The 25,084-nt window shown below is 34.0% G+C and overlaps 6 protein-coding genes across 6 annotated transcripts; 1 reads left to right on the top strand and 5 right to left on the bottom strand.

The window, feature by feature from the left end:
* Positions 1 to 615: 615 nt before the first annotated feature.
* LOC107938942 (uncharacterized protein At5g01610) lies at positions 616 to 2,789 on the top strand. The gene is made up of 3 exons (XM_016872208.2): positions 616 to 1,058; positions 1,192 to 1,246; positions 2,274 to 2,789. Exons 1-3 carry the CDS (start codon positions 972 to 974, stop codon positions 2,642 to 2,644), a joined length of 513 nt encoding a protein of 170 aa, XP_016727697.1. The 5' UTR covers positions 616 to 971; the 3' UTR covers positions 2,645 to 2,789.
* A 1,675-nt stretch (positions 2,790 to 4,464) lies between these two features.
* On the bottom strand, positions 4,465 to 6,942 carry LOC107938968 (40S ribosomal protein S4). Its single transcript, NM_001327422.1, has 5 exons — positions 6,885 to 6,942; positions 6,325 to 6,402; positions 6,033 to 6,213; positions 5,243 to 5,340; positions 4,465 to 5,111 (listed from the first exon to the last, which is right to left on the bottom strand). The coding sequence occupies exons 1-5, from the start codon at positions 6,885 to 6,887 to the stop codon at positions 4,683 to 4,685; spliced, it is 789 nt and encodes a 262-aa protein (NP_001314351.1). The 5' UTR covers positions 6,888 to 6,942; the 3' UTR covers positions 4,465 to 4,682.
* Positions 6,943 to 7,841: 899 nt separating this feature from the next.
* Positions 7,842 to 10,819, bottom strand: LOC107938965 (protein TIC 56, chloroplastic). Its single transcript, XM_016872244.2, has 5 exons — positions 9,841 to 10,819; positions 9,443 to 9,640; positions 8,751 to 9,033; positions 8,475 to 8,637; positions 7,842 to 8,284 (listed from the first exon to the last, which is right to left on the bottom strand). Exons 1-5 carry the CDS (start codon positions 10,538 to 10,540, stop codon positions 8,099 to 8,101), a joined length of 1,530 nt encoding a protein of 509 aa, XP_016727733.2. The 5' UTR covers positions 10,541 to 10,819; the 3' UTR covers positions 7,842 to 8,098.
* Positions 10,820 to 11,898: 1,079 nt separating this feature from the next.
* On the bottom strand, positions 11,899 to 13,797 carry LOC107938934 (kinetochore protein SPC24 homolog). The gene is made up of 5 exons (XM_016872200.2): positions 13,380 to 13,797; positions 13,136 to 13,277; positions 12,947 to 13,048; positions 12,385 to 12,458; positions 11,899 to 12,274 (listed from the first exon to the last, which is right to left on the bottom strand). The coding sequence occupies exons 1-5, from the start codon at positions 13,555 to 13,557 to the stop codon at positions 12,165 to 12,167; spliced, it is 606 nt and encodes a 201-aa protein (XP_016727689.1). The 5' UTR covers positions 13,558 to 13,797; the 3' UTR covers positions 11,899 to 12,164.
* Positions 13,798 to 15,223: 1,426 nt separating this feature from the next.
* Positions 15,224 to 16,359, bottom strand: LOC107938956 (uncharacterized). Its single transcript, XM_016872228.2, has one exon. It carries the CDS (start codon positions 16,146 to 16,148, stop codon positions 15,378 to 15,380), a length of 771 nt encoding a protein of 256 aa, XP_016727717.1. The 5' UTR covers positions 16,149 to 16,359; the 3' UTR covers positions 15,224 to 15,377.
* Positions 16,360 to 16,475: 116 nt separating this feature from the next.
* Positions 16,476 to 20,527, bottom strand: LOC107938955 (ethylene-overproduction protein 1). The gene is made up of 4 exons (XM_016872227.2): positions 17,993 to 20,527; positions 17,629 to 17,920; positions 17,233 to 17,542; positions 16,476 to 17,105 (listed from the first exon to the last, which is right to left on the bottom strand). Exons 1-4 carry the CDS (start codon positions 19,987 to 19,989, stop codon positions 16,879 to 16,881), a joined length of 2,826 nt encoding a protein of 941 aa, XP_016727716.1. The 5' UTR covers positions 19,990 to 20,527; the 3' UTR covers positions 16,476 to 16,878.
* Positions 20,528 to 25,084: the final 4,557 nt, after the last annotated feature.

The raw sequence follows: 25,084 nt of genomic DNA, 5'->3' as shown, positions 1-25,084 counted from the left end.
TGATATACTAGATAGGTTACTCTAGACTTAACACGTGTTTATACGATGGGGGTTCGCCTATATAGTAACGTGCAAACCCACATCGAACGGTCCCATCTGCGATCTCATGAAGGGGTGTAAGTTCCCCTTTTGCGAACACATAGTGTCATGCGAGCTTGATGTGCGAATTCAATGTACAAACCATGTAAAATCTAACCCAAACCCATTTAAATTATGGATCATAACAAGAGAATGATTTAATTAAAGTTTAAGGATTATGTGTTCATAATGTTTAGATATCAATAAAAACCAATAAACAATGAGATAGCAAGTAGCAAGGTAAATTTCAACTTCCAACAATATATTAGGACAATTATTGACATAGAACATGTCATTGCTTTGTCCATTTATGGACGAAGCCAAAACTTTATTAGGTGGGAGTGGAGATAAACTTTTATAATTTTGAAGGGATGTGAGATAAAAAGTTTATTTAAAAAAAATTAAATTATATAAATAGGTTTTAGAAGGATAGAATTATAATTATTTTTATTTATTTAAATGATTAAAAGACGAAACTTTAATATTTGAAGGAGACTAATGTCATGTCTATCCGATTTGATCTCAGTATTCCTTGATCGTATGCATCAAAATTAAGAGATTAATCAATTTTCATGGATTTGTAGAAGCTAATTAACCCTTTAGACATCATTAAAGGTAGATCTCCTTGGTCATCTTCACCATTTTTACCGGCTAAAACATTTGGTTAGCCTCACCAATTTAAGCGTCAGAGATGGTTGCAATGTAGAAACAGTAGCCTACCAGTTAAGCCCTACTAGAGTTACAAAATCTAAAATAGGATAATACAATGCAACCAATAGAAAAATTATATTTATAGCCTCTCTCTCTCTCTCTCGCTCAACATTATCCCTTAGTTTTTACATGCATACATTACATTGGTTTCAATTCCAAATCCAAAAAAGAAAGAGAGAAAAATGGATCAAGTGTTGAACAAGGTAGGCACGATGTGGGTGGGCCATCAAGCCGACAAGCGACTCGGTTCCGTCGGCAACGAAATCGACGTATGCTTTCTTTTCTTCCTTTTTTTCAATTAATGATTAATGGAGGTCAATTTAGCACCCATTTCTATAGGTTGTGGCTCATATCAATGAATTTATATGCATTTCTGTATTTGTTTTTCTCCTCCATAATCAGCAAATCTCCAATAGTATTGAAGGAGGAGCCAAATGGTTGGTTAATACAATCAAAGGTTTGTCCTTTCTCTTCTCTTACCATTTGTATTTAATGTATGAAACATTGCTTTCATTTCTGTGCTTCAAATGTAGCTTTTGGTCTTTGGGAACAAATGAGGCTTAGAATTAGAGAACATGAGTCCACATCTTCATCAACAACATTAACCTCTAAAAATACTAGCCTATAATTTTGATCGAAAGGACTCAAAAATAAATAAATTGAGACTCTATTTAACATTGTTATTGATATACTTTTTAAGATCATAGGTATCTACATATTGCATATACATATAATTATACTTGTCTCATTTTTGTAATGTGTATAATTAAATTAAAATCAAAATTCTTGTATAATTTTAATACATATCCCAAATTTTTATTGTTTTAAACAAGTTTTTTTGGGCATTTCAATCTACACCCTTTCATAATAAAGCCTAACATGTTTAGCATTATCCAAAAGCTTCTGTCATCAAAAGAACTTTTAGAAAGTGACATTTGAATCAAACTATAAAGCTGGTTGTAGGTACTAATCCTTACAAGTTTTTAAAACTATATTTCTCCATCAAGCCTTTTTAAACACACATTTTATGACCCAAGTTTTGTCTAAATGATTTTTTTTCAATTATTCTAAACATTCACATAAAGGCAATGAAGACCTTTATACGATGAAAGGATCACAGTTTGTCCCTCAGCTCAAAAAATTTTATCTATTTTTACTGTTAAAAATTGATATCATACGTCAAAATTAGGTATATGTGACTAGCCGAGTGTAAATTCTATCAACTATGTCAATTTTTAACACTAAAAATAGAAGAAACTTTTAACAAAAAAAATTAATTTATTCTTTAATCTAACGTACAATGATTAATTTGTCTAATTTTTAAATAAGAGAGATAAAAGACGGTCCGACTCTTAATAAAGAGTCTTTAGATTGAGGCTCTTTCATGGTGTTAACTTAGGACTACAAGGCACTCACCTTGACCATTGTTTTTTGATTACTCAAGATATATAATAGAATGAGTATCAAAATTTGGTCTTTTACAGGGAAAGTACAAAAGCCATTACCAGAGCTGTTAAAGGAGTATGATTTGCCAATAGGCATCTTCCCTCGTGATGCCACCAACTATGAGTTAGACGAAGAGACAGGGAAGCTTACTGTTCATCTCCCATCAATATGTGAAATCGAATATAGGGACTCATCTGTTCTACGCTTCTTCACCACTGTGACTGGCCATTTAGTGAAAAGAAAGCTAGCAGATATAGAAGGTATGAAGACAAAAATGATATTGTGGATCAAAGTATCATGCATCACTTCTGATGGATCAAAGCTGTATGTCAGTGCTGGAATAACCAAAACCAGGAACAGAGATGCTTATGAGGTTAATAAGGATGGTATAGGTGTTGACAAGTTCTAGATTTGTTAGAATATGTCTATGGGGAAAACCTATGTATTTGTTTTAACTCCTCTCTCATAGCCCTTTGAACCTTTTGTGGTAAGGCTTTTTACTCTGTTCTAACATTGAAGGTGGAAATGTCATGGCTCATATTAGTTGTGTGGAATTGGTACATTAAGTTGGGGTTAATTTTAAAAAAAATTAAGATTAAATTAACATAATTTATAAATATTGAGGGTTAAAGTTGCTATTATATTAAATTTAAAAGTTATTTAATGTAATTAATGCTATAATATACGTGTCTTTTGCCAAGATTTGGGTGAAAAGGACTAAAGCGTTGAGACAAGATTTGGGGAAAGGTACTAAAGCTATGAGAGTGTGTTATAACCCAAGTACACCGTTGTAAAATTGTGGCTGCAAATGCTCTATTATGCTCGTACGAGAAAATCCTTCTTTGTCTGCATAAACCCATAATAATGTCCGTATGGTCAGCAAGAAATTTCCTCTCAGCTCCATTAAAAAATATCCACAAATTCAATATAGTCATTGCATCTTAAGTTATCAAATTAATCGTACTTTTATACTTGATCTGAACTTTCGTGAGATTAATTGATTTTTTTATAAAAAAATATATTTAATATTAAATTACTATTTTACTCCTAATATATGTATACTTAAAACTAAGTATCAATCATAACATAAATGATTCTACTTTGAATCAGGCTCAAACTTCTATGATATTATTTTATTGAACTTAAATCAAATTTTGAATAATAAATTTCGAGTCAAGTTCAAGCTTAGGATCTATTTATTTCACTGAAAATGACTTACTTTCTTGGAAAAGTTAATATTTTACAGTGTTTGGATGAATCTGTGTAAAATGTTTTCTACTGTTTGACATGTTTCTTAAAAATATTTCATAAAGCAAACATACATTTTGAAATTTTCTTATCTTTACATTGTTTAATTGAGTTTATTTTATATCTATAAATTTTTATTTTACATTTTTTTTTGCATATATTAAAAATATTTTGTTAAATTCAGGTTCATTACAATGCCATTTTTTAGTTACATGACTATCAAGTAATTATTTTTTATTTAAAAATGTAACATCAACAAAATTGACAAAAAAATTTAACAATGTCAACAATTGAACTTAATTTTCAGATTGGAAAAGTAGAGGAACTAAATTCTTGAAAAAAAGTACAGAAACTAAATTACAAATTGGTAAAGAGTACACAGACTTATGACATATTTTAACTTTTATATTACAAAACATTTATTATTAATATATTTTATAATTGTAATAAATATTTATCATTAAAATAATAAATTATATTAATTATATTAATAATTTAATATATGACTAAATATAAATAATTAAATATGTATGTTTAGCAATATTAAAAAATATAATATTTTATATTAATATTTTAAATATTTTAAAAATAAAAATTATTATAAATATAATAATATTAAACTTGATTTAAGTTATTTTTTATATAAAAATAAAACTACCTATAAGGGAATTATTTTTTAAAAAATAAAATAGACTCTTATTTTAGGTTGACCTATAAATTATTTTCCATTAACCGTTATTTTTTATAAAACAAACACAAAAAAATATAGAAAACATTTCCATAAAACTTTTAACGTGATTCCGTGGAAACAAACAGGCCGGTCTAAATTATTCATGAGCATTTCCCATGTATCCTTACCGACTCTACCCTACACTACCAAAGAAAGACTTAATTTATAAAAAATTGTTAGGGAAAGAGGTGAAGGATCATTAATCATATGGGTGGTTGGATTTTCTTTCAATGCTTTTAAGGGGCATTATATTAAACATAAATAAAATATTAGTTTAAGCAAAAAGCATACAAAGATTAGTTTGAAAAAAGCAGGGTTGATAATCAAGAAAACATCAAAATATTCTATAAAATAAAAGTCTATGACATCACCCACAACACAAACACTTTAAACTGCAAGAAGAAATTAGTTCTCCAAATTTTACTCTTTAGGTGAAAACAAGACGTATCTGGATATCTCATGTTAAAGTTCAAGCTGCATTTTGGGCTGCAAGCCTCTTCCGAGCTTCCTCGATGATGGATAACTTGATACCTTTGCGCTTGGGAAGCGACACCCATGGCTTCGTTCCTTTTCCAATTGTGAAGACATTACCAAGACGAGTTGCAAATTCGTGCCCAGCAGCATCTTGAACATGAATGGTCTCAAAGCTACCCTTATGCTTCTCCCTGTTTTTAATTACTCCAACACGACCTCTGTTCCTTCCTCCGGTGACCATGACAACATTCCCAACGTCAAACTTGATGAAATCGACAATCTTGTTGCTCTCAAGGTCCAGCTTAATGGTGTCATTTGCCTTGATCAAGGGGTCTGGGTAGCGAATAGTACGCCCGTCGTATGTGTTCAGGTATGGAATGCCCTTCTGGCCAAATTGGACGGATCGAACCTTGCAAAGCTTAAACTGCAGATAGAAAATATGAACAATATGTTTATACCTAACAGGGTGACGAAAGTAGAAAAAACTCAGATGCTCTAATTCTAATGTAATAAGAAGATAATAAGTCTAAAAGCTTTATATTAATGTATTCAAACCTTGGTTTCATCGCCAGTGATAGCATGGAGACAGAAACGTCCTTTAGTGTCGTAAAGAAGACGGAAGTCCTCGTTTGTTTTAGGAATCGAAACAACATCTGGGTGAAAGATAAAATTACATAAGAATTGAATAGATTAATCTTGAAAACGCAGAGAGAAAAAAGCCGAAATCTAGAAAAGGGAGCATGAAAAGCTAATCTAGGAACACGCCAAGAACCCAACACCATATGCCAATGAACTAATAGGATTTGTTTCTTATTGCTTTTCAAAAGTGCTTTTCAAAATTATATATTTAACTTTATAATGGTTATATTTTAATTATTATTAAAATATACAATTATGTATTCAAATTAAATTTTACAAATAATTAATATTAATTACTTCAAAATTTTAAACTTTATATTTCATATATTAAAATATTAATAATGAGAGTTACAATAAATTATTTTTTATATTTTTACTAAAATATCATAATATTATCGAATTTGAGCATTATTTAAATGCATATTTTTTATTTCACAACATCATGTCTAAAATAGACATTTTATTTCTCAAAGCACTTTTTGAGAGCAATACTAAACATTTAAATTATAAACCAAGCTTTTCATAAGCACTTTCACAGCACTTGTCAAAAGCAATGAGAAACTAGCCCATAATTGATGTGTCAATAAACCAGGCAAGTGCACACAAAGATATGAACATAGGATCCTCTTGCCATGTGAAAATCAAAGAAACCCAACAAAATAACAGTCCATTCAATTGAAAAAACAGTCAAGGAAAGTGAACATACCCATGAAACCAGCAGGGTAGGTCTTATCAGTTCTAACCTTCCCATCTACCATAACATGCCTCTGCATGAGAATAGCAATGACTTCTCTATAGGTCAGAGCATATTTCAATCTGTTTCGCAGAATGAGGATCAATGGCAAGCATTCCCTAGACTTGTGAGGACCAGATGATGGCTTGGGTGCCTGCATACAATCGAAAACAAAATTAAAACTAAGTACAAAAAAGAAAGCTGAAAGAATAAAGAACACCGATAAGCCAGTACGGAAGTGAATTGATCAAAGACGATAACATACAAAAGCACCACCAAGCTTGTCAAGCATCCAATGCCTAGGGGCATTGAGCCTCTTCAAATGTTTCTTCAACCCTCTAGCCTGCAATACGATATAAACAGAAATATAGTTTTAATAAAATTGAAAACTTTTTTTGCAGAAGATTTTAATGGAAGGCAAATTTAAACCAAAAGTAGTGAACAACAGTTCAAAATACAAATTAAAAAATATGGTTAAGCTACAAAAGCAGAGTTCAATAAATTGCCATTTTATATCAAATATATCTTAAATGAAGAATTAGATCGTTATAATCAAAACCCAGATCCTATTATGGATAACGGAAATCACGAAACCCAGATAACATAAAAGATTCTAAATCAATTAATCGAGATTTTCAAGTAAAACAACTTCACTAGTTCAGTGATTAAGCAAGTTAATGTGGAGCAACCTATTTCATTTACCAAAAGCAAACAACAAAAGATCCATGAAGCTCACAGAACCATCAAAATGAGAATGGCAAAGATAAAGCAATGAGATTTAAATGATAATTTATCAAAGAATGAGAGAGTAAAGCAGAAACTGACCATCCTGGTGAAATGCGGCTGTGTTAACTCAAAGACTGGTTTTGTTGCGAGAGCCGGCTACTCAAGTGGAAGAAGATGATGGGAGGGGCTAACGAAAACCCTAATAACGCCTATCTATCTATACTAGTCTAAATTTGATGAGGGCATTTTAGGGTTTGAGATCCATATATGAATTGGACTAAGTTGCATCCATTATTAATGAAATTTATGGGCTATATAGCCCAGAAATTGGTAAGTCTCCTTGAAATGGGTTTTTGGCCTTCGTCTATCATTTTTATAGGGGTAAACTAAACTCAAGGTCATTAAACTATTAATAAGTTTACATTTTGATCACTCAACTTCAAAATTTTCCAAAATGATCATTAAACTATTTAAAAATTTTCTTTTAAACTACTGGGCTGTTAAATTTGTTGTTATACGTCAGTTTCTATTCTCATTGTCTACACCAATCGAAAGCTCTCTTTCCCCTTATCTTTTACAGTTCAAATTTTTCAAATTTTTCATGAAATAACTCCAAATGTCACGAACCTACGAATCAAAATTCAAACAAATTTCTTCACTAATCTTCAACGTTGATTGTCAAATTATAATTGTCGATAAATATTGATCATCGAATTGTCACTTACAACTCACTAACAAACTTCTTTTTATAATAAAAAACTTAACAACTCAATTATTTAAATAAAAATAAGCCTTCCTATTAAGTGCTTCAAAAGAGCTTTAATTAATTGGGTGAAGAAAGCGTTGTTTTAGGTGGAGCTTCTACCTTTTAACTTGTAACATGTGCAGGTTTGCAAGGTGTACAGTGCGTGACTTGACTTGTATCCTGGGATGGCATGCAATAAAGCCTCTTTGCATCGGTTATTATCACTGAGAGGCCGCATATCGTCTCAAGAGAGCGACTTGGTCCACGCCTCAATCTCCATCACCGTATTTTAACTATTAGAATTGTGATAGTTTGGCAGCAATAAATTAATTCTGTACTCCTATCTGGAAGAAATATGGTTCAACATTCTTCAACAAGAAACAAAGCGCTACAAATAAGCAAACATACTAAAACACGACTTCGATTCATCGGTATCTCGACAACGATGCATCGACAAAACATGTGTACCCTTTCTACAAGAAAAAAAAACCATCGTGTTTCAAATATGTACATACAGCCGATGGTGTATTGCTTATCCATATGGAAGCTGGATCAAGCCAAGTGGACCTTATCTTGGATTATATATGGCTGCATCCTTGACTTTCTTTTGTGCTTCCCTTTTCTCCCTCCGTCTCGTCTCCCTTGCATTAGCATCAGCCTGCACTTTCTCCATTATTGCGTTGAAACCGGGAATTGTCCTCTCCAATTTGTTATACACTTGGCGGCTAAGGTTATAAAAGATTCGGAATATTCTCTGAAAGTGTGACAACACAAAGATTATAAACAAGACCTTGTGGACTAATTTGACTCATTCTTGAAAAACAAGGCACCATATTAAAGATCATTGGAACAGTTAGAAGCTACTACAATTGTTAGTCTACTAGGCAAAGATTTCGAAAACCATTGTTATATGTTATTTCAACTAACATTTCATAGAACCCTACCTTGACATCCTTGTTCCAATGTCTAATGTAAGGGGGACCGGTTGTGTAGGTACCAAGAGGTTCACGATACCACTCTCCGCTATATGTGATATCATCCATGGCTTGCTCAACACTTAAAACCTCCCACGGCCTTAATCCGGGGATAACTTTGGCCAATTTGCGCCTGATTCACGGAAGCAACAAAAATATTTAACAATTTTAGCAATATGAAGTACGAGGATCTTCGAACTTGAAACCAGATAAAGATGGTTAGAACTTAGAAGAGAGAAACCATACCGAAGATCTTTTGAAATGTATTTGTTTGGCATATGATCAGATTCCAAAAGAGTTGTCATTTCAGAGCCGCTAGCCCAAAGAAATAGAGCATGGCTAGGAATTCTAACCCCGGGCCATATGCCATCATTAGCTTTGAGGACAGCCAAGTCACATCTTTTGCTCTCTATTGCTTCTTCTTGAAGCTGTTTATAAGTTTTCTCCTCATGCCCTTTAAGGGGAACCCAGGAAGGTATACCCTTCTGAAGTTTATGAAGGAAAGCTGTTGCTGCCGCACCAAGCCTAACTGACCATCAATATATAATAAGAGTAAATCAATATAATAAGTTTACTTCTTCTTGAATACGACCGTGTTAGAAAATGGTCACCATAGCAAACATTATGCATCTAAGCCACATGCATTTCATGCGCATTTCATCGTTTTCTAGATCCCCATGAAAATCACCTAATTATGTGGTCGATATTATACACAAGAAATCTAGTCCATCAAAAGTTGTATTCAAGTTGGATAAACAATACTGCATTTTTCTATTACATAGAAAGAGCACCAAGCGAATGCCAATTAGGTGATACGTATCGGACGATGCTGAAACCAAGAAATGGGATTTTCTCAACATATACCTTTGAAGTCCTTTTTCCACTTACCATAAACGGATGTAAATTGAAAAAAAAAATCAAAAGGACAAGAAACAAACCTTCCCAAGTGGCTATTGCAGGTTCCAGGCCATAAACCATATGAATTGGTGCCCATTCATCCATGTCCTCTCCCCAAATAAAAGTGTGTTTATCAATAATCCCACCACCCCAAGCTGTTTTCAGGGTTATTAACTCACAAGGACCTCGGGTACGGCCCAAACGATCTTTGTAGTACCAGCCTCCACTCCTCATGATAACTGTATCAATAAATGACTATGACATAATCATCTTTATAATAAAATTAATTCAGAAGGATTAGCTTTGAGTTTAATTCTGGTATTAAGCGAACACTTGGAGTTGCAAACCAAAATGATTCATACACCATTAAAACACAATATCGAAACTAATGCATGAACAAGGGTCATGCTCCAAGTATCCATTAAAAGAACCAACTTACAGTCATAGTAACGTTTCTCGAGCCGCTTATACCCAATAGCTTGAGCAACATCAATGGGTCGACCTGGTGGATAAGGCCTCTGGCGAAAACCCCAGAGACCAAAAAAGAACTGCTTAGTGAAATCCCAGAACTTATCATCACTCTCTTCCCTGGTTTTGATAGCTTTTCGAGGCATAGGCCGGCCGTCCAAACCAATCACATGCGGAACCGCTTGCCACAGCTTCTTATCTTCCTTTCTAAACGGTTCTTCATTTTCTTTAAGCTCTATCCTATTGATTTCGTCAGCAATTTCCTCAGCTCTTGCCAAAAACTGAACCACAGGACTTCCTCTAAAGTCTTGCCACCACTTTTCATTCTCTTTAAGTTCATCCTCGGTTGGGTTCTCTTTGTTCTCGAAAAAGGGGTCTTCGTTCAAAAAATTTTCGACTTCAGGCGTGTGTCTGTAATCTGGGAGGTTCTCACATTCCCAAAAGAACTGGTCCACCATCTGCTTGTAAGGCCCGGGCTTGTCCGAATCCAGGCCGGGTTTCTTGGGTTTTCTGCTGAAGAAACCAGAAGAGCTTATAGAAGCGAAATTCGGAGAGTTTGAGGATGTTGTGGGGAGGAATGATTGAGTGAGTGAGAGAAGGTTGATGGGTTGGATTGGGTTTTGAGGTTTCCTGAACCAGCTTTCGAAGGCATCGAATTTGATTGAAGCCATTGGGAAAAGGTAACAGCTTTTTGAGAACCTTTTTACTTACCTTTTCCCATACAAGGGGTTTTATGATATTGATGAAGTTCAAGAGTGACTGTACAAGTTCAAGTAGAAACTTGGAGGAGCTAACGAGTTTGAGTGTGTTTTCCAGAATCAAGTGAAAAGGAGAGATAGTGAACAGTGGATAAAGGCTTCAATAATGAAGCTTTTAAGCTAAAAAAATTTGTGGGCTGGATTCTGATTTGACCCAAAATATCAGTAATCTGTCTACATAAAAAGAAAAAAACGTTAAAAGTACTTGAAAGGTTCTTGTATTATAGGAACTGGATTAAATTAGTTCATGGATTAATTTAATCTTTATATTATTATAAAAAAATTAAATAAATCTAAATTGTAACAAAGCTAACATTTATTGTATAAAGAATGTCTTGAATTTTTTTCAATTGCAATTCAATTTATTTCATTTACAAAACCATTAAAACTTTAAAAATATTGACTCTTATTAAACAATATAGACATTTTTTATACAATAAATGTTAACTTTATCCCAATTTGACTTTTTTTAGTTCTTTTTAGTAGTACAGTAGCTAAATTGATCGATTTAATAGTAGAGGGACTAATTTGATTAAAGGAACCTCTGAAGTACACTCATCTAAAAAAATGTCAGATCGACAACCATAACAAAAACAACACATTTGAGTTATTTCAGTTTATTTTAAGTTTGTCATTCTTTGTTCAGGTTAATTAGTTTGAGCTTGATTGGATGGGTTCATATCATTGATCTTTTTACCATCCAATTGGATTCGAATACGGGTTGACAGGTCTAAGTCAAATGTTACTGGCTTTGATATCTCTCTGGATGATACGAGGAATGAAAGCATGGTGGAGAAATTCTAGTCCCTGAGCAGCACCAATGGCAATTTTGAAGCATTTGGACCAATCGAAGACATCAAGAGCTCCTTTGCTGTTTCCCAACCAAAGAGAAACAACCCAAAGAACAGTATCCAAGCAATGGAACAATACTTTTGCTGTTCAAGTTTTCCATTTCAGCTATGAATTGTCGATGGCCTTGTGTTTTTACCTGGCTTAGTTTCTTAACTGTATCAGTCTTTCCACTAGGCAACTTCCAAAGTGTCCATCTCCGATTATGTTGGCCTTGCAAAAGTGACTGGTGCCCTCAAGGATGTTGCCCAGTGTGAGTTTCAGGAATGGCGACTTGCACATCACTATATTGATGCTCGGCGGCTCTTTCAACCTGCTGCTACTGACCACTCTGCATAAGCCATCTGTGTAGAGCAAAGGCTGAAGTGAAAATGGCACCGGTAAACATATTTTGTAAATAAGCTTCATCTGCAGGTTCAGGGTTGCCAACAAAACTTTGATTCATTATCAACAACAAACAACCTTTTAAACTAGTGCATTTCTTCAACAAGAGAATGGCTGCAATGGCAGTGTCGAACCTCATACATACACTGGTCAAACAAGAAAGGATCTAAGAATCAAAATCATCTAGTACCCGACAAGATCAAACTAAATTTAGGAAAGAAAATGTTTTGGATAGCAGCATTAGAAACACATACATTACACATTTTGCTACATATGTCAACCAAGAGAAAGTATAAAGCAATGGCTATCGGGAATTTATCATCTTCCATAGGCTATCACAGGCATCAAAAGCAGTCATCTTTGATGTATCGAATTCAAACTTCTTTATCACCTTTTTATCTCTATCTACTATATCTGTGACAAATTTGAATCAAGGAGAATCCTTCTAAAGCAACATAAAAACAACTTTCAATGTGAAACAAAAAACAAGATGAGGGGGGAATAATATTTTATCAGAAGGATACGGCCTGAGATTCTGGATTGGTCTTCCAAGTCTGGAATAATATTAGTTATAGAAGCATACATTGAAAGCTTCCTCCTGCAAGATCAAATCTCAAACACTGAACATCAACACATCAAAAGACAAGTTGGGAAAGTATAGTAGCCATTAAACCACATTTTTGAATGAGTAAATATTGTTGATTATAGCAAAAGACAACCTCTGTTAACCACATACAGAACAGAAAGCAATGGTGTGAGCAATGAGCATATACATGGAAATCAAAGTTTCTTTGCTGTCCTAGAGACACATAACAAGTTTCCCCCATTTTCAAGACATCAACCAAGCAAAAGACAACTTGGGAAAGTATGGTAGCTATTGCAACACATTCTTGAATAAGAAAATGTTGTTGAACATAGCAAAAGATCTCAAGTTCCTCGAAAACCAGTTCCGACAAATCCCAAGATACTACAGATGTTATTTCAGATAACCAATGTTAAAGACATGGAAATCAAAGTCAAGATCTTTCTCTTATTTGTCCAAGAAAGCACATTCAAGCTAACAAAAACATCAGTTCCTATACTTACTGTTCTTTGAGTTTGTCTTGCTCGTATTTCCTTAGGTTTTTCTTGCGTTCTTCAATAGAAACCCTCTGGCGCTCTAGTTCAATTATCTCATTGCTAACAGCTGTGTTCTTATAGAAGAAGATTTAACAAATCAATCAAACACCATAACACCAAAACATTAAATATATATATCAAAAGTCATATACTTATCTAAGCTCCTCTTTAAGTCCACGTTCTTTTTCAAGCTCTTCTTGGTATTCCTTCTGCAGATACTCCATTTCAGCACCATCAGCAACCTCCAATTTTGCCTGTTCTGTTTTCTTCTTGCAAGCTTCTATCTTTTCCTCATATTCTGCATTTTTTTTTCAAAAAAGAATAAAAGATCTCGCTTTACTTTCTTAGTTCTCCTTTTAATTTCTGGGGGAAAAAAGAGTAAGTAGAAAAGGAAAGACACCTCGAAGCAATCGATGAACCTCGTTGGAATCAGCGTCGCAATGCGAGCGGAGATCGTTAAAGTGCTGAAAACACTGCGTCAAGCTGTTAATGTCCCTTTTGTCCTTCAATACCTCCACCAGGTCGTCACTGTAAGATATCAGCTTCTCCACATCGATCATTCTCGTGGATTCCCCCATTTTTTTTCTAGGGTTTTATCCCTTCTTCAAGATTAAGCACACAAAAAAAGACAAATTAATGAAGAAGAGTGGATAAAAGCAGAGTTTTGCAAGCGTTTCACAAAAAGGAAAAGAAAAAAGGAAAGTCCTTTGAAATTAGAAATCGGATCTAATGAGGAACAGTAAAAGAGCCAAACAGCTGAAGAAGAAGAGAGATTTAGAGAGTAGTTGAGAGGGAAAATTCGAAAAAGCTTTCAAATTTGGTTGATTAATCTTTGGGCAAACTACAAAAAACAGTCCCATATCTTTGTTTAACTTTACTTTTCGGTCGCTGATGTTCTAATTCCTACAATTAGGTCATGGACATTATTGGTAACAATTTGGTCACCATCTGTTAGTTCCCGTTAAGGGGATAATATACTTCACCGCATTTAAATTTTCGTACTCCTACACTGGTAATAATGCCGAGGCCAATTAAACTAAGACTTAATCAAAATTGAATCACCATTTTCTAAACTTTAACTCGACTCGATATATAATCAAATTGCTCAAACTTATTCGATTAAGCCGATTAGTTGATTTCTACACATGCTTGAATTCGGTAAGGTTTAATAATTTCTACAAAGGTAAATATGTAATTTGATGTAAAACATTTAAAATAAATGTTAAAAAAAGTGAATTACTCGAATCAAATAGTAAGATGCTCAAATTTGGTTTGCTTAACTACTCGGGCTTGACTTGATAATTAACAAATCGAATTTTTTTATTTTTTGAATATATCTTCTTCTAAAGCTAATAATGTTGCAATTTTTGATAATTTCAATAAAAAAGCTTCAACTTTCCTTGACTTATGTAACGACAACTAACAGGAGAGTAGATTTGTCCATGGGCCAGGCCTTAACAAATTTTCAGGCTCATTTGATAGGCCAAAGCCGAAAAATGGGCCTAAAATTTTACCTAGACCCAACCTGAATAAAAATGCTAAAATCTAGGTCTAGCCTGACCTGCATTAAATTTTTTATATACATTTTTAAAAATATATATAAATAATACACTAAAAACATTAACATACATGTTTCCAATAAATTGAAAATAAATTTAAAAAATCTTTATATTTAAATAACACTAAATTAGGTACAACTTAACAAGCAAATGCTTTTAAAATAATAGTAAAATTAACAATAAACTAAGAGCTATACAATATCCAAAAATTAATAAAAAATAATAGCAACATAATAGTGAAATGTCAGTAAAACAGCGAGAAAACAACAACAAAACTGTAGGAAAACATCTTTTTTTTTTTTGCAAATCTTGGCCGGGATTGGGCTAAAAAAGCCTTACCCGAGACTCGACCTGTTTTCTAAACGAGCCTTATTTTTTTGTCCAAGCCCATTTTTCCGACCCATATTTTTGTCTAAACTCTTTCACTTTTCAGTGACCTGGCCCATGGATAGGTTTACAAAAGAGTAACTAAAATATTTAATTTCGAAAAATTTAGTGACAAAATTGGAAAAATTAATAGTTAGGTAACCAAAATATAACAAAAGGCATAATTGGGTGACATTTTTGTAGTTCACCCTTTTCTTTTCCTTGAATTCATCTTCCATGGATAGAGCTTCTAGTATCTCATAATGTCATAGACCATGCATTTCTACAAGATTCTTAAAATGGATACATACCCTAAAATAAGCTTAAAATTTGAGAAATTTATTCAGAAAAAAAAAAGTACATATAATGATTAAATATAAATTAGAACCCCAAAAGTAGCATCTAAATCATTGTACATTAATATTCGTTTTTTCTCTCATATGCACTATATGTCTATACATACAAGCCTTCTATTATTTACATCTCCATTCTGCAGAAGCTGCTACAATTGATGGAACCAATTTCTTCTGCTTTGTACTAGTTTTTGGTGGCATAACATTGGTTGCAATTGACCTTTCTTTAATGGGATTCCTTACACTACACAGCTTATGTTTCATCCGCCATGGCAACAGCATTTCAAGCCCACAACCCTTTGGAGAAGACAATGATGTTCGTTTCATTACAGCTTGAGACTGATCCGAGTAAATGTAAGGAAGCTTCGTTTTCGATATGTTGAGAGCCGATGAAGCGGCTAATGCTATAGCGTCGGGGAGAAACCGATCGATTATGAAACTCGGTGATGGACAATCACTGTGTTCTAAACTCATCGCTAAGTTGAAACCATCTAAATCACTATGTTCTATGGCTTCTGTTTTTTCAACAATGTCTATAGCTTCTGTTAGTGACAAAACTTCCACAGCATCGGAGAATACATCATACTTGTCGTTGTTGTAATCGTCCACGTCAGCATCGCACCCTTCATCGTGATAATCCCTAGTTGTTGCTTCTTTCGGTGGACGCCATCTACCTGGCGGAGGTTTAGGACGAGGCGTTTCGGCTTCATCAACGTTGTTACTTCTCTCCGAATCCTTTGGTTTTCCAGGAGCATGTTCCCAGCAGAACGGAATCCCGTTACTCGAATCTTTCCATGAAACTTCACGATCAATAACATGGCAACCGGCCGGTCGTCTCGTCGATAAGAGTGGCGCATTTAAATTCAACTTCCTAGGGCGTTTCCTTTCCATTTTGCTTCATTCAATCCTTCTCCCATATAGAGAGAAATATCCTTCTACAAGTGGAGGATTCATTAGAGTAGGTGGAGAAAGAAAAGATGATAAAATAAAATAGAGTAGTTGTATGAAATAATGATGAAGCAACTGAAACTATGGGGATCTCGTGTAGTGTATTAAAAACCGATATTTTCACTTTATAATGATCACAGGTTGGATTGAAAAAGTCCATTTCCTTTTTATGGTGAATTTTTTCATAAAGCCTGGAATCATCTAAAAACCATGTGGCACAACGTTAAACCATGGTGAATTTTAAGGGGAAAAATTCCAGGGACCAAAATGTAAAGCTCCAAAAACAATAAGAACAATTTTAAAGGTCTAAAAGAGTGCAAAGTCTCCAGACTGGATTGACTTCTGCAGTTTCATTTACATGCTTCTTTCTTGGCTGTAACAAGCATCAGTCACATGCCTGGATGATTTACATATATATTGGTCCAATCCTTAATACAGAAAATAAATATTTACAAGGTAACCATGTCCATTAATTTTTTTTCCCTTTTCTCCTTTTTTTTTCTATCACACCAAACACTAAGGTCCCATTTCGCCATGGCGGTGCTTCTGAATTTTCCGGGGACATATCCAAAAATAATGGTGCCACTTTTAAGGAAAAAGGGTGGCAAAAATCAGGTTGCCCGTGGCGGACGATGAAGAGAGGAAATGATTTATTGGGATCTGATTTTTCTCACTATTGCTCTTTGACCAGCTCGCGAACTTTATTATATAGCTCGAGAGTATCGGCGTGGTTGGGTTCAAGACATAGGGCTGCTTCACAGTCTCTAACAGTAGATGCATAATCACCCATCGAGTCATGGAAAGCAGCTCGAAGATGTAGTAGTTGCAGGTCTGGCTTGAAAGCTAGTGCTCTTGTGAGCTCCGCAATAGCTTCGTTTTCTTTGTGATCGTCCATTAGAACTGCAAAGGCAGAAACTTCATGTTCAGGACCGACTTTATAATAACAGAAATAACAGTAAAGAACAAATAACGAGCAATTATTGTACTCCGAACTTAAATTATATGCAACCGAGGTGAAGGAATTTACCTGCTGCTCTGTATCTGTATGGATATGTCCTCAAGGGATCTAATTGAGTAGCCATAGCGAGATCACTCTTTGCCATGTCCCGATCAGAATATTCTGAACGCTTCTCATAAGCAGAAGCGTTATTACGTGCCTTCTCTATCAGCTTTGTCATCTCATCATACGCAGCTTTACGTTGATTTTTGAGATGAAAAACACGTGCTAGACCCTGATGTGCTCGTGTATGCTTAATGTTCAGTGCATTCATGTAACAATCAGCAGCAAGATCTAATTTCTCACAATCTACATACACACTACCTAAATTATTCAGTGCCTGCAGTAAACCGGAATCACTCAGAACACGGAACCAATTAATCGTAATTATTTAACAAGTGTTAAAATTGGTCCAAAAATACTCACTTGTCCTTTCCGAAGTCCATCCGAAGGGCATCTAAGAGCATCCAGAAGAAGTTGGATAACATATGCCGAGGACTCTTGATCGAGACTTGTATCTGCTAAAGCATATGCTTTGAGGAAGAAAGCTTCAAATGATCTCCGGATGGAGATTGATTCCTCAGCTTTAGCTAGTGCTTCTTCGCAGTGGCCGGTGTCGTACAATATCCATCCTTCATAGACGAGCCTTTCATGATCCGAGGTAGAATGGTTTCTAGCCAACCGTAGACTACGCATTGCAGCCTTTTGGCAATTTAACCTACAGCATTCAGTACCAGCAAACACTTAGAAAGACATGTTATTCGACCGATGAAAGAGTTTGCCATATTACCTTAAAAGGAGGAGAGACTGTCTGAACCATAGAAGGCTCTTTCCGGGGTCATTAGCCAACATATGGTGTACAACAGCTAGGGAACCGAGATCGTCAACAGAAGACCACCGGTCATACAATTGCATCCAACAATCAGCCTGACTCCATTGCTGAACAAAAGGACGTAGGAGCTCGACCAAGTGGTCACCATGCATTTTTCCATGAAACATCATGTAATTTGGTTCTAAAGTCAAAAGTGCACGAACATCTCTGAGAGCTCTTTCATAATCCTCCATGGCAATCGAAATCCAAGCTCGTAACTCGAGGCAGTCAGGAGATACTTTGAAACTGATTATTTTACCGATTTCTGATATGGCTGCTCCAATCTTATTGGTCTCCAACAACAAAACAGCTCGATACTTGTACGGAAAACAAAGTGTCGGATCCAATTGCGTAGCCATTTCTAGATCCGACATCTTCTCCTTCCCATCACAATACAAAGAACGTTCTTGATGCATCCACCCGACCGGTTTATATTCCGAAATGAGTGAGTTAATCATCTTGTAAGCTGAATACTTGTGTCCACGCTTGCATTTGGTCCTTGCTATACCCACTTTCGAATATATATGACCAGACTCGTAAGCTTCCTCGAACCAACTTTGAGCATCTTTGTACTCTTTTCTCTCATACATCGCAACACCTAACTGGTGATACGCAAGTTGTTTTTGCCAACTTTCCGTTGCACAATCTGCCAACCTCTCGAGAAGCATCACGGTAGTGTTAGCTTTCATGTCTTCCTCCATTGCAATTTGGCTCAAGAAGAAATATAACAAAAAGGAAGCATGCCCCACTAGAGCCAATCGTTCCTTTGCTTCTGGACTACAAAAATATTTCATCACATTAGGACTATGCATCGAGTTTGGGAGTTCCCTTAAAAAAACCTGCAAGCAAGCTGCCACAAGAAGATACGCGTTTTCCTCCAATCCATACTCGATTAACAATAGTGCATTCTCCACATCATTTACCAAAGATGCTAAATAAGAATCACAGGCCAACTTCAAATCGTCACAACAAAACCTATTCGAGAAAGTAAGAAGCTCCAAAATGATTCGTGGATCAAAAGAATCTACTCTTCTGATCCTACTATACAATTCAGCAGCTTTCATACACTCTATTGAAATACCATTCTGGGTAAAGTTTATCTTCTCTTTTCTAGATTCCCTGAAACCACCATACAGCATTGTCCTAAAAGGTGTTGATAATGAAGCAATACAATACCGTATACACCTAATCTCGTTATCTCCGATACAAAATGACATATCCCTATATTCATCCGAAGTAGAACATTCCACGTCCTCAATCGAATAATCATCCACACTTTCACCTTGAGGATTCTTAGAACAAACACAAGGATCATAAATAAATTCCGGGTTGTAACCAGGTACCAAAGTAGCCTTAGGGCACTCAATGTTTCTTCCGCAACAATTCATTGAATTTGTGCCTCTAAGCTCATCTTCCCTCCTCTCATACCTCAACCAAGCTGCTAACACAACCTTGGAATGAACATCGACGGTATGCTGCCTGGCGGCTCGAAGGGTCCGCCGGAACAGCTTCGGATCAGACAAGCCCTTAAAAATTGCACATTGCTCCAAATACATTCCAGTTTTTTCAAACTGAGGACAATTCTCAATCCTACGGTACAAATCAGCTAGTGTTCCAATGAAATCAACGAATTTCAAGCATGATTCAATTTGGGGTTCAAGGAGATCGGAGACGGGTAGACCATAAGGAAGCAGGGTTTCATTTACATAAGCAAGGGGCACATTAGAAGACTGGTAATTGTGCATCGATATAGGCCGAGCCGGATTAACACTAAGATGGTCTTGAAGTTGATGATAAAGTTTATCACCGACATCTCCACCACCGCCACCGGTGGTGTGAAGAGCATAAACTTGTGCGCCTTTACATCTATCTAAAACCTTTAAACTACGCATTGTGGTAAATTTATTACGCTGCATCTTTTTCAAGATCAAAAGGAAGAATTCTCTAATGGTATAACAACAACAACAACAACAAAAATTCAACCAGGTCCCAGAAAACGACACAAAAATCGAAGATCTAGAAATACAAACGAAATGGGTGTACAAAAAAATATGAACAAGAAATCAAATTTACCTGGCAACACAATGGTAAACGCAAGCTCAATTGGGTATTAACAAAGAAAGTTCTTTTCTTTCCCTGGGTTTTTTTTTCTAAAAAGAGAAAAAAAAAAAGAAAGAAGGAGATTTCTAAATGAGAAAATAATCAGCTAGCGGTCAACCCGAAGCTGTTGTTGTTGTTTTTTTTTTTTTTTTGAGAACTGGAGGGTGGCTGTCTTGAAACGGCCACTCTCTCTTTTTCTCTTTCTCTCTATGTCTACCTGTTTTTTTTTTCCCCCTTTTGATGAAATTTTAATTTTCTCTGTCTTCGAATCACCCCCTATATTTGATAATTCAATTTTTCTTTTTTTGGGTTTTCTCTGTTTTCTCCAAATTTGATGGGAGCTGTATTTGTTATTATCTTTTATCTTTTAATAATTTATTTATTTTAACTGTGTTTTGATTTTTTCATGTTTTGTCTGGTCAAAGATTAGAAGTTAAAAACATGAAACCAACTATGTCCGAAACAGGGGATTATTGAATGTTACTAATTGTGCTCTGTGTGGAAGAGGAGAACCGCTAAAGTTGCGCCCTACCTGTCTTTCTTTCACGCCATCTCTGCTATAATCTTTCCTTCATTAATTTTTAAAACTCCTATTTTATATTTTTTTAATTTTTAATTTTTATTTCAATCCCGTCATTTTTCATGCTCCGCATCTCTCGCAAATCGCAATCCACCTCCTCCCCCACTCATCTTTAAACGCGTGAATTATTGAATACAACGGTCTATTTTCCACCCAGTCCATGTAATATTTGGAATTTTACAATTTAGTCCTTACTTTTCTTCCCCCCCCCCGGGAATTAGTATGATTGATTATATTTCATCTAAGGTCACTTGAAAAACCACCCAAAAATATTTTAATCTTAGAAGGAACTGCATTATTACACAATCTTTAGAGAAGAAAATTCTTAAATTTGCTAGGTGCATTAAGCTTCCAAATTTCTTTCCAAGTATCATTGAAAGAATTTAGAAATAGCTCCACAATGATCAACCTCGACTTTTGTTTATATGTTTTTAAGCTACAAAGAAAAGTCCGAGAATTTGCAGTTTTCATTGTCAGCTGCCGGTGTTGGTAATGTAAAGGGTTGGTGTTATTGGATATTTCCCACATTGGTTAAGTACAAGTTATCAAGAGAATTTTTATATCACTTTACTTCTTCCTCTCATTAAGTAATAGGCTTAGGCCTAATAAGAAGGTTTCTCTTGAAATTATTCCTTTTGGATCAGAGCAATGAGTGATATATTCAATTCTCGAAGAATGTTTCTAGAGTTAATTTAAGGATTTTATTCTCTCTACTTTTTTTATTCAAAATTTAAAATTAAATCATTAAAACTAATAATTGATTGTTATTAGATTTAAATATTAGACTATAAATTTTATATCAAACAAATGGAGGGGCTAAATACTTGGAATTAAAAGCAAATGAATTAAATTTAAAAGATTGAAGAGTAGAGGGACTGGGGCATAATTAAACCTATAATGATTAAAACATTTTCCCAATACCCGCACTTTAGTGTGAAGAGTGAAACTGAAATGCTAGAAAGGCGCGTAAAAATAGGAAATGAGAAAAGTGATGTGCGTGATGGACGATAATAGATAGCAAAGCAATTATAATTTAGGTAGGCCAAGCGTTCCAGATCCCATTTAAGGCCCAACATACTCTTCCTATCGGCACCCTCTGTGGGTCCAAATTTATCATCAAATTTAAGCTCAATGTTAATTATATTAAAATATAAGTTCGTTTTCATGTCTGTTTTATGATTAATGTTTAAGGTTTGAGTTTGTTTCTCTTAATAATATTGTCTCCAAAGCTTCAATTTGTGTTCTCTTTATGAGAATGTTATATGTCTTATCACTATACCCAACTTTTTTTGACGAATTCAACTCATTTTTAATTATTTGTTCAAGTTGTTTCGTCTTTAGCTATTTAGAGGGCACAATGAAACCTTCTAGCTTAGACTGTCTGCTTGCCTGCTTGGATCCTCATATTGGACAGCTATATATATATATATATATATGCTCTATATTTAAATTATTTGGCAGAAAAATTAGAACCAAAAACAGCAGACATAATAATAATGATAAACATTGGCAATTACAGTACTGTAATAACGATTGTTGATCATAGTTTCAGCTGCTCCTGTTAGATACAGAACGCGAAGATTTGTACAAAGTACGAGTAAATAACATGCAATGGTCAAATTAGAGTTTTGGTCCTTCTAAGATATAATCAATTTATTTTATTTTTATATAATTTGCATCGATTAACCCGAATAACTTTTAAAATTTTAATCAAATTTAATAAATATAAAATAAAATTAAGAGGTGGTGCTTAAGGGAAATGAAATGGATGGGGTTATGAATGTGTCAAAGAAAAGGAATGACCAAGTATACTTAGTGACAGTTCAATGCCGGCAGAAATGGATGCATATCCTAAATTATAAAATATTAAAATGAAGATCAAACTAAGATGCAATTCATTAATTCCACAGGAGACAACTAAATATTGGGCATTTGTCAAGGATAAACATAAATAAAGTCATGCACATGTTGCCAGGAAATCCTACTTTGTTCTTCTTGGAAGCCACATTCTTATCTATAGATATATGCCAAAATAATTATTTTTAAGAATTTCTTTCAATAAACTTTAATCTAAATATAATTGTATTTTTTAATTATTAACTTTGATTTGATACGATGCTTAGGAGGATAATGTATTTTAGCATATTCGAACTCACGTTCTCTTGTACTGACAACAATGTTAATGCTAATCGAGTTAAGACTCAATCAGCATATGTAAAATTTCTCTTGAGTTGTTTTAGGGAAATAAATAAAAAAAAGTTCTTAAGAGCATTGGCATAAGCATTGTTGTCAATGTAGGAGGACGTGGATTCGAGTGCGTTGAAGCTTATTATCTTCTTATTTATGGGTTAGGGAGGGGTTGTGGGTAATTTTAGGCATCGTATAAAAAAGAGCCGTATAAATTAAAATATAAAAATTAAACTAAGAATAAATATGGTTGTCAACCCAATCAAGAAAAAGTGGGCTATAAAATGATGGATTAAAGCCCACTTAATTAAATTTGAACTCTGCCATCTAAGTAGCCATATTTTCAATTTTAAAGGTCCTTGTCAATAGACTACTTGAGCTTTAAGAGGCCCATCTATATGGTATTTACAAATTACTTATCTATTGGTAAAAATATCACGGAGGACTTTGTGTTAAGATTTTTATCTATTTTTACTATTAAAAATTTATCCCTGTATGTCAGTAAGAAGTGCATATAGCACACCACGTGTAATTGTTTGGTTATTCCGTCAGCCATGCCTGTTTTTAACAGTAGAAATGGATAAAAATTTTAACAAAAACGATCAGTTTGCTCTTTAATTTATCGTGTAAGGACTAATTTACTTATTTTTTAAATAAAAAATAAAATACAATCTATCTCCTAATCTACCATGAGAGTATATTTGATGCATTTTTATTTACATCTCAACTTTGGACAACCCGTTTTCTCTACTTTGATAAAAAAAAAGGGATAAATATCAAAATTATACTTGAACTTTGATACAATTTGTAATATTATACATCAAGTTTAATTAATTTGGTGCATTTGTATACATCAAATTTTAATTTTGGTTCAATTTTCACATTTCACTAACCCCATTACCTACGTGGCACAATTTATTAGGTTAAAAAACAAACAAATAAATTGAAATTATTTCCAGTTAGATTAAACAAAAATAAATTTCCCGGAGGAAATAAGAAACCCTTTTCGCAAGTGTATTTATCTTTTTTTAATTTAGGTGGAAATAATTTAATTTATTTGTTTATTTTTTAACTTAATAAAATGCCATGTTAACACTTTACACATGATTTAATGGAAAATTGTGTCACATAGATAATAATGTTAGCAAAAAGTGAAATTAATCAAATTAAAATTAAAGTTGATGTATGACATTTCAAATTGCATCAGAATTTATATATAATTTTGATGTTTATTCAAAAAAAAACTATTTCCATTTTATTTTAAATCTTGGAATGGAAAATTGTGAGTGTATCTACTTCTTTCACAGTTAACATTCAATTCAAAATTAAATTTATTTTAGGAGTTTTTAGCGGTTGTATGAATAGATAGGTGGATGGGATCAGGAATTTTTCGGGGTATTAGTCCAGTGAGAGGTACAAAATCGGTTAATGTGCGAATTAATATGGACTATGTGAATCAATTTTTTTAATTTTTAAAATTTTAATAATTTATTTGCTTTGAACTGATCGGACCGCGAATAGATAATTTGACTAGTTTAACCACCAACCTGATTTCAAAAACATTGGTTTCTAGTACAAATATTTTTTAATAATTACATTTGAAATAATAACTTGAACGGCAAAAATTAAAAATTTATTTACATCTATAGATCAAAGTGTTGATGGGTTGTATCGAACAATAATCCGATTCTAAAAAAATTGTCAAATTTGGGTCATCCCAACTTGCTCAAATGACCAAATTTACCATTTAAAAAACAAAATATTAATCAACATCAATACATTTTTATATTAATATTATTTAATTTAAGTAGAGATAAATTGAATTAACACAATATCAAAATACATCACCTAAACTCGATATTGGGACATATAAACTAATGAAGGTTTTGAATGAGGGCATGCAATTGAGAATTGACCTTGGTGAAAATTAAGATTATTTGCCTATATATATTGGTCAAATTGTTTGCTTATGTATAATATGAACCTCATAATAATAATATTTGTCGTTGTCAGACCTAAATTTATAATATTATGGGCAAATTTTCACACCATATTGGGTCGTACTTGTCCATGGGAAGTTCTACCTAATATGCTATTAAATGTAAACATTTAGGTCATTAGGTGCCCTACTTATATACGAGTCA

This window comes from Gossypium hirsutum, chromosome D01, assembly GCF_007990345.1.
Source record: "Gossypium hirsutum isolate 1008001.06 chromosome D01, Gossypium_hirsutum_v2.1, whole genome shotgun sequence".
Taxonomy (NCBI): domain Eukaryota; kingdom Viridiplantae; phylum Streptophyta; class Magnoliopsida; order Malvales; family Malvaceae; genus Gossypium; species Gossypium hirsutum.
This window is presented reverse-complemented; position numbering and strand designations above follow the sequence as displayed.

Bases quoted from the DNA above. Each gene is read 5' to 3' on its own strand.
- LOC107938965 (XM_016872244.2), bottom strand. From the start codon at position 10,540: ATGGCTTCAATCAAATTCGATGCCTTCGAAAGCTGGTTCAGGAAACCT. The intron at 9,034-9,442 runs GTTTGTTTCTTG...ATTGATGGTCAG, and splicing joins TGCAATAGCCACTTGGGAAG to TTAGGCTTGGTGCGGCAGCA. The intron at 8,638-8,750 runs GTATGGTTTCTC...TCCGTGAATCAG, and splicing joins TACATTTCAAAAGATCTTCG to GCGCAAATTGGCCAAAGTTA.
- LOC107938955 (XM_016872227.2), bottom strand. From the start codon at position 19,989: ATGCAGCGTAATAAATTTACCACAATGCGTAGTTTAAAGGTTTTAGAT. The intron at 17,921-17,992 runs GTAATATGGCAA...TGAATGCTGTAG, and splicing joins CAGTCTCTCCTCCTTTTAAG to GTTAAATTGCCAAAAGGCTG. The intron at 17,543-17,628 runs GTGAGTATTTTT...GGTTTACTGCAG, and splicing joins ATGGACTTCGGAAAGGACAA to GCACTGAATAATTTAGGTAG.
- LOC107938942 (XM_016872208.2), top strand. From the start codon at position 972: ATGGATCAAGTGTTGAACAAGGTAGGCACGATGTGGGTGGGCCATCAA. The intron at 1,059-1,191 runs GTATGCTTTCTT...CTCCATAATCAG, and splicing joins CCGTCGGCAACGAAATCGAC to CAAATCTCCAATAGTATTGA. The intron at 1,247-2,273 runs GTTTGTCCTTTC...GGTCTTTTACAG, and splicing joins GTTGGTTAATACAATCAAAG to GGAAAGTACAAAAGCCATTA.
- LOC107938956 (XM_016872228.2), bottom strand. From the start codon at position 16,148: ATGGAAAGGAAACGCCCTAGGAAGTTGAATTTAAATGCGCCACTCTTA.
- LOC107938968 (NM_001327422.1), bottom strand. The intron at 5,341-6,032 runs GTATGTTCACTT...TCTTTCACCCAG, and splicing joins CTACCCTGCTGGTTTCATGG to ATGTTGTTTCGATTCCTAAA. The intron at 5,112-5,242 runs GTTTGAATACAT...TTCTATCTGCAG, and splicing joins TCACTGGCGATGAAACCAAG to TTTAAGCTTTGCAAGGTTCG.
- LOC107938934 (XM_016872200.2), bottom strand. From the start codon at position 13,557: ATGGGGGAATCCACGAGAATGATCGATGTGGAGAAGCTGATATCTTAC. The intron at 13,278-13,379 runs GTGTCTTTCCTT...AAAAAAATGCAG, and splicing joins GGTTCATCGATTGCTTCGAG to AATATGAGGAAAAGATAGAA. The intron at 12,275-12,384 runs GTATCCTTCTGA...AATTTGTCACAG, and splicing joins CCAATCCAGAATCTCAGGCC to ATATAGTAGATAGAGATAAA.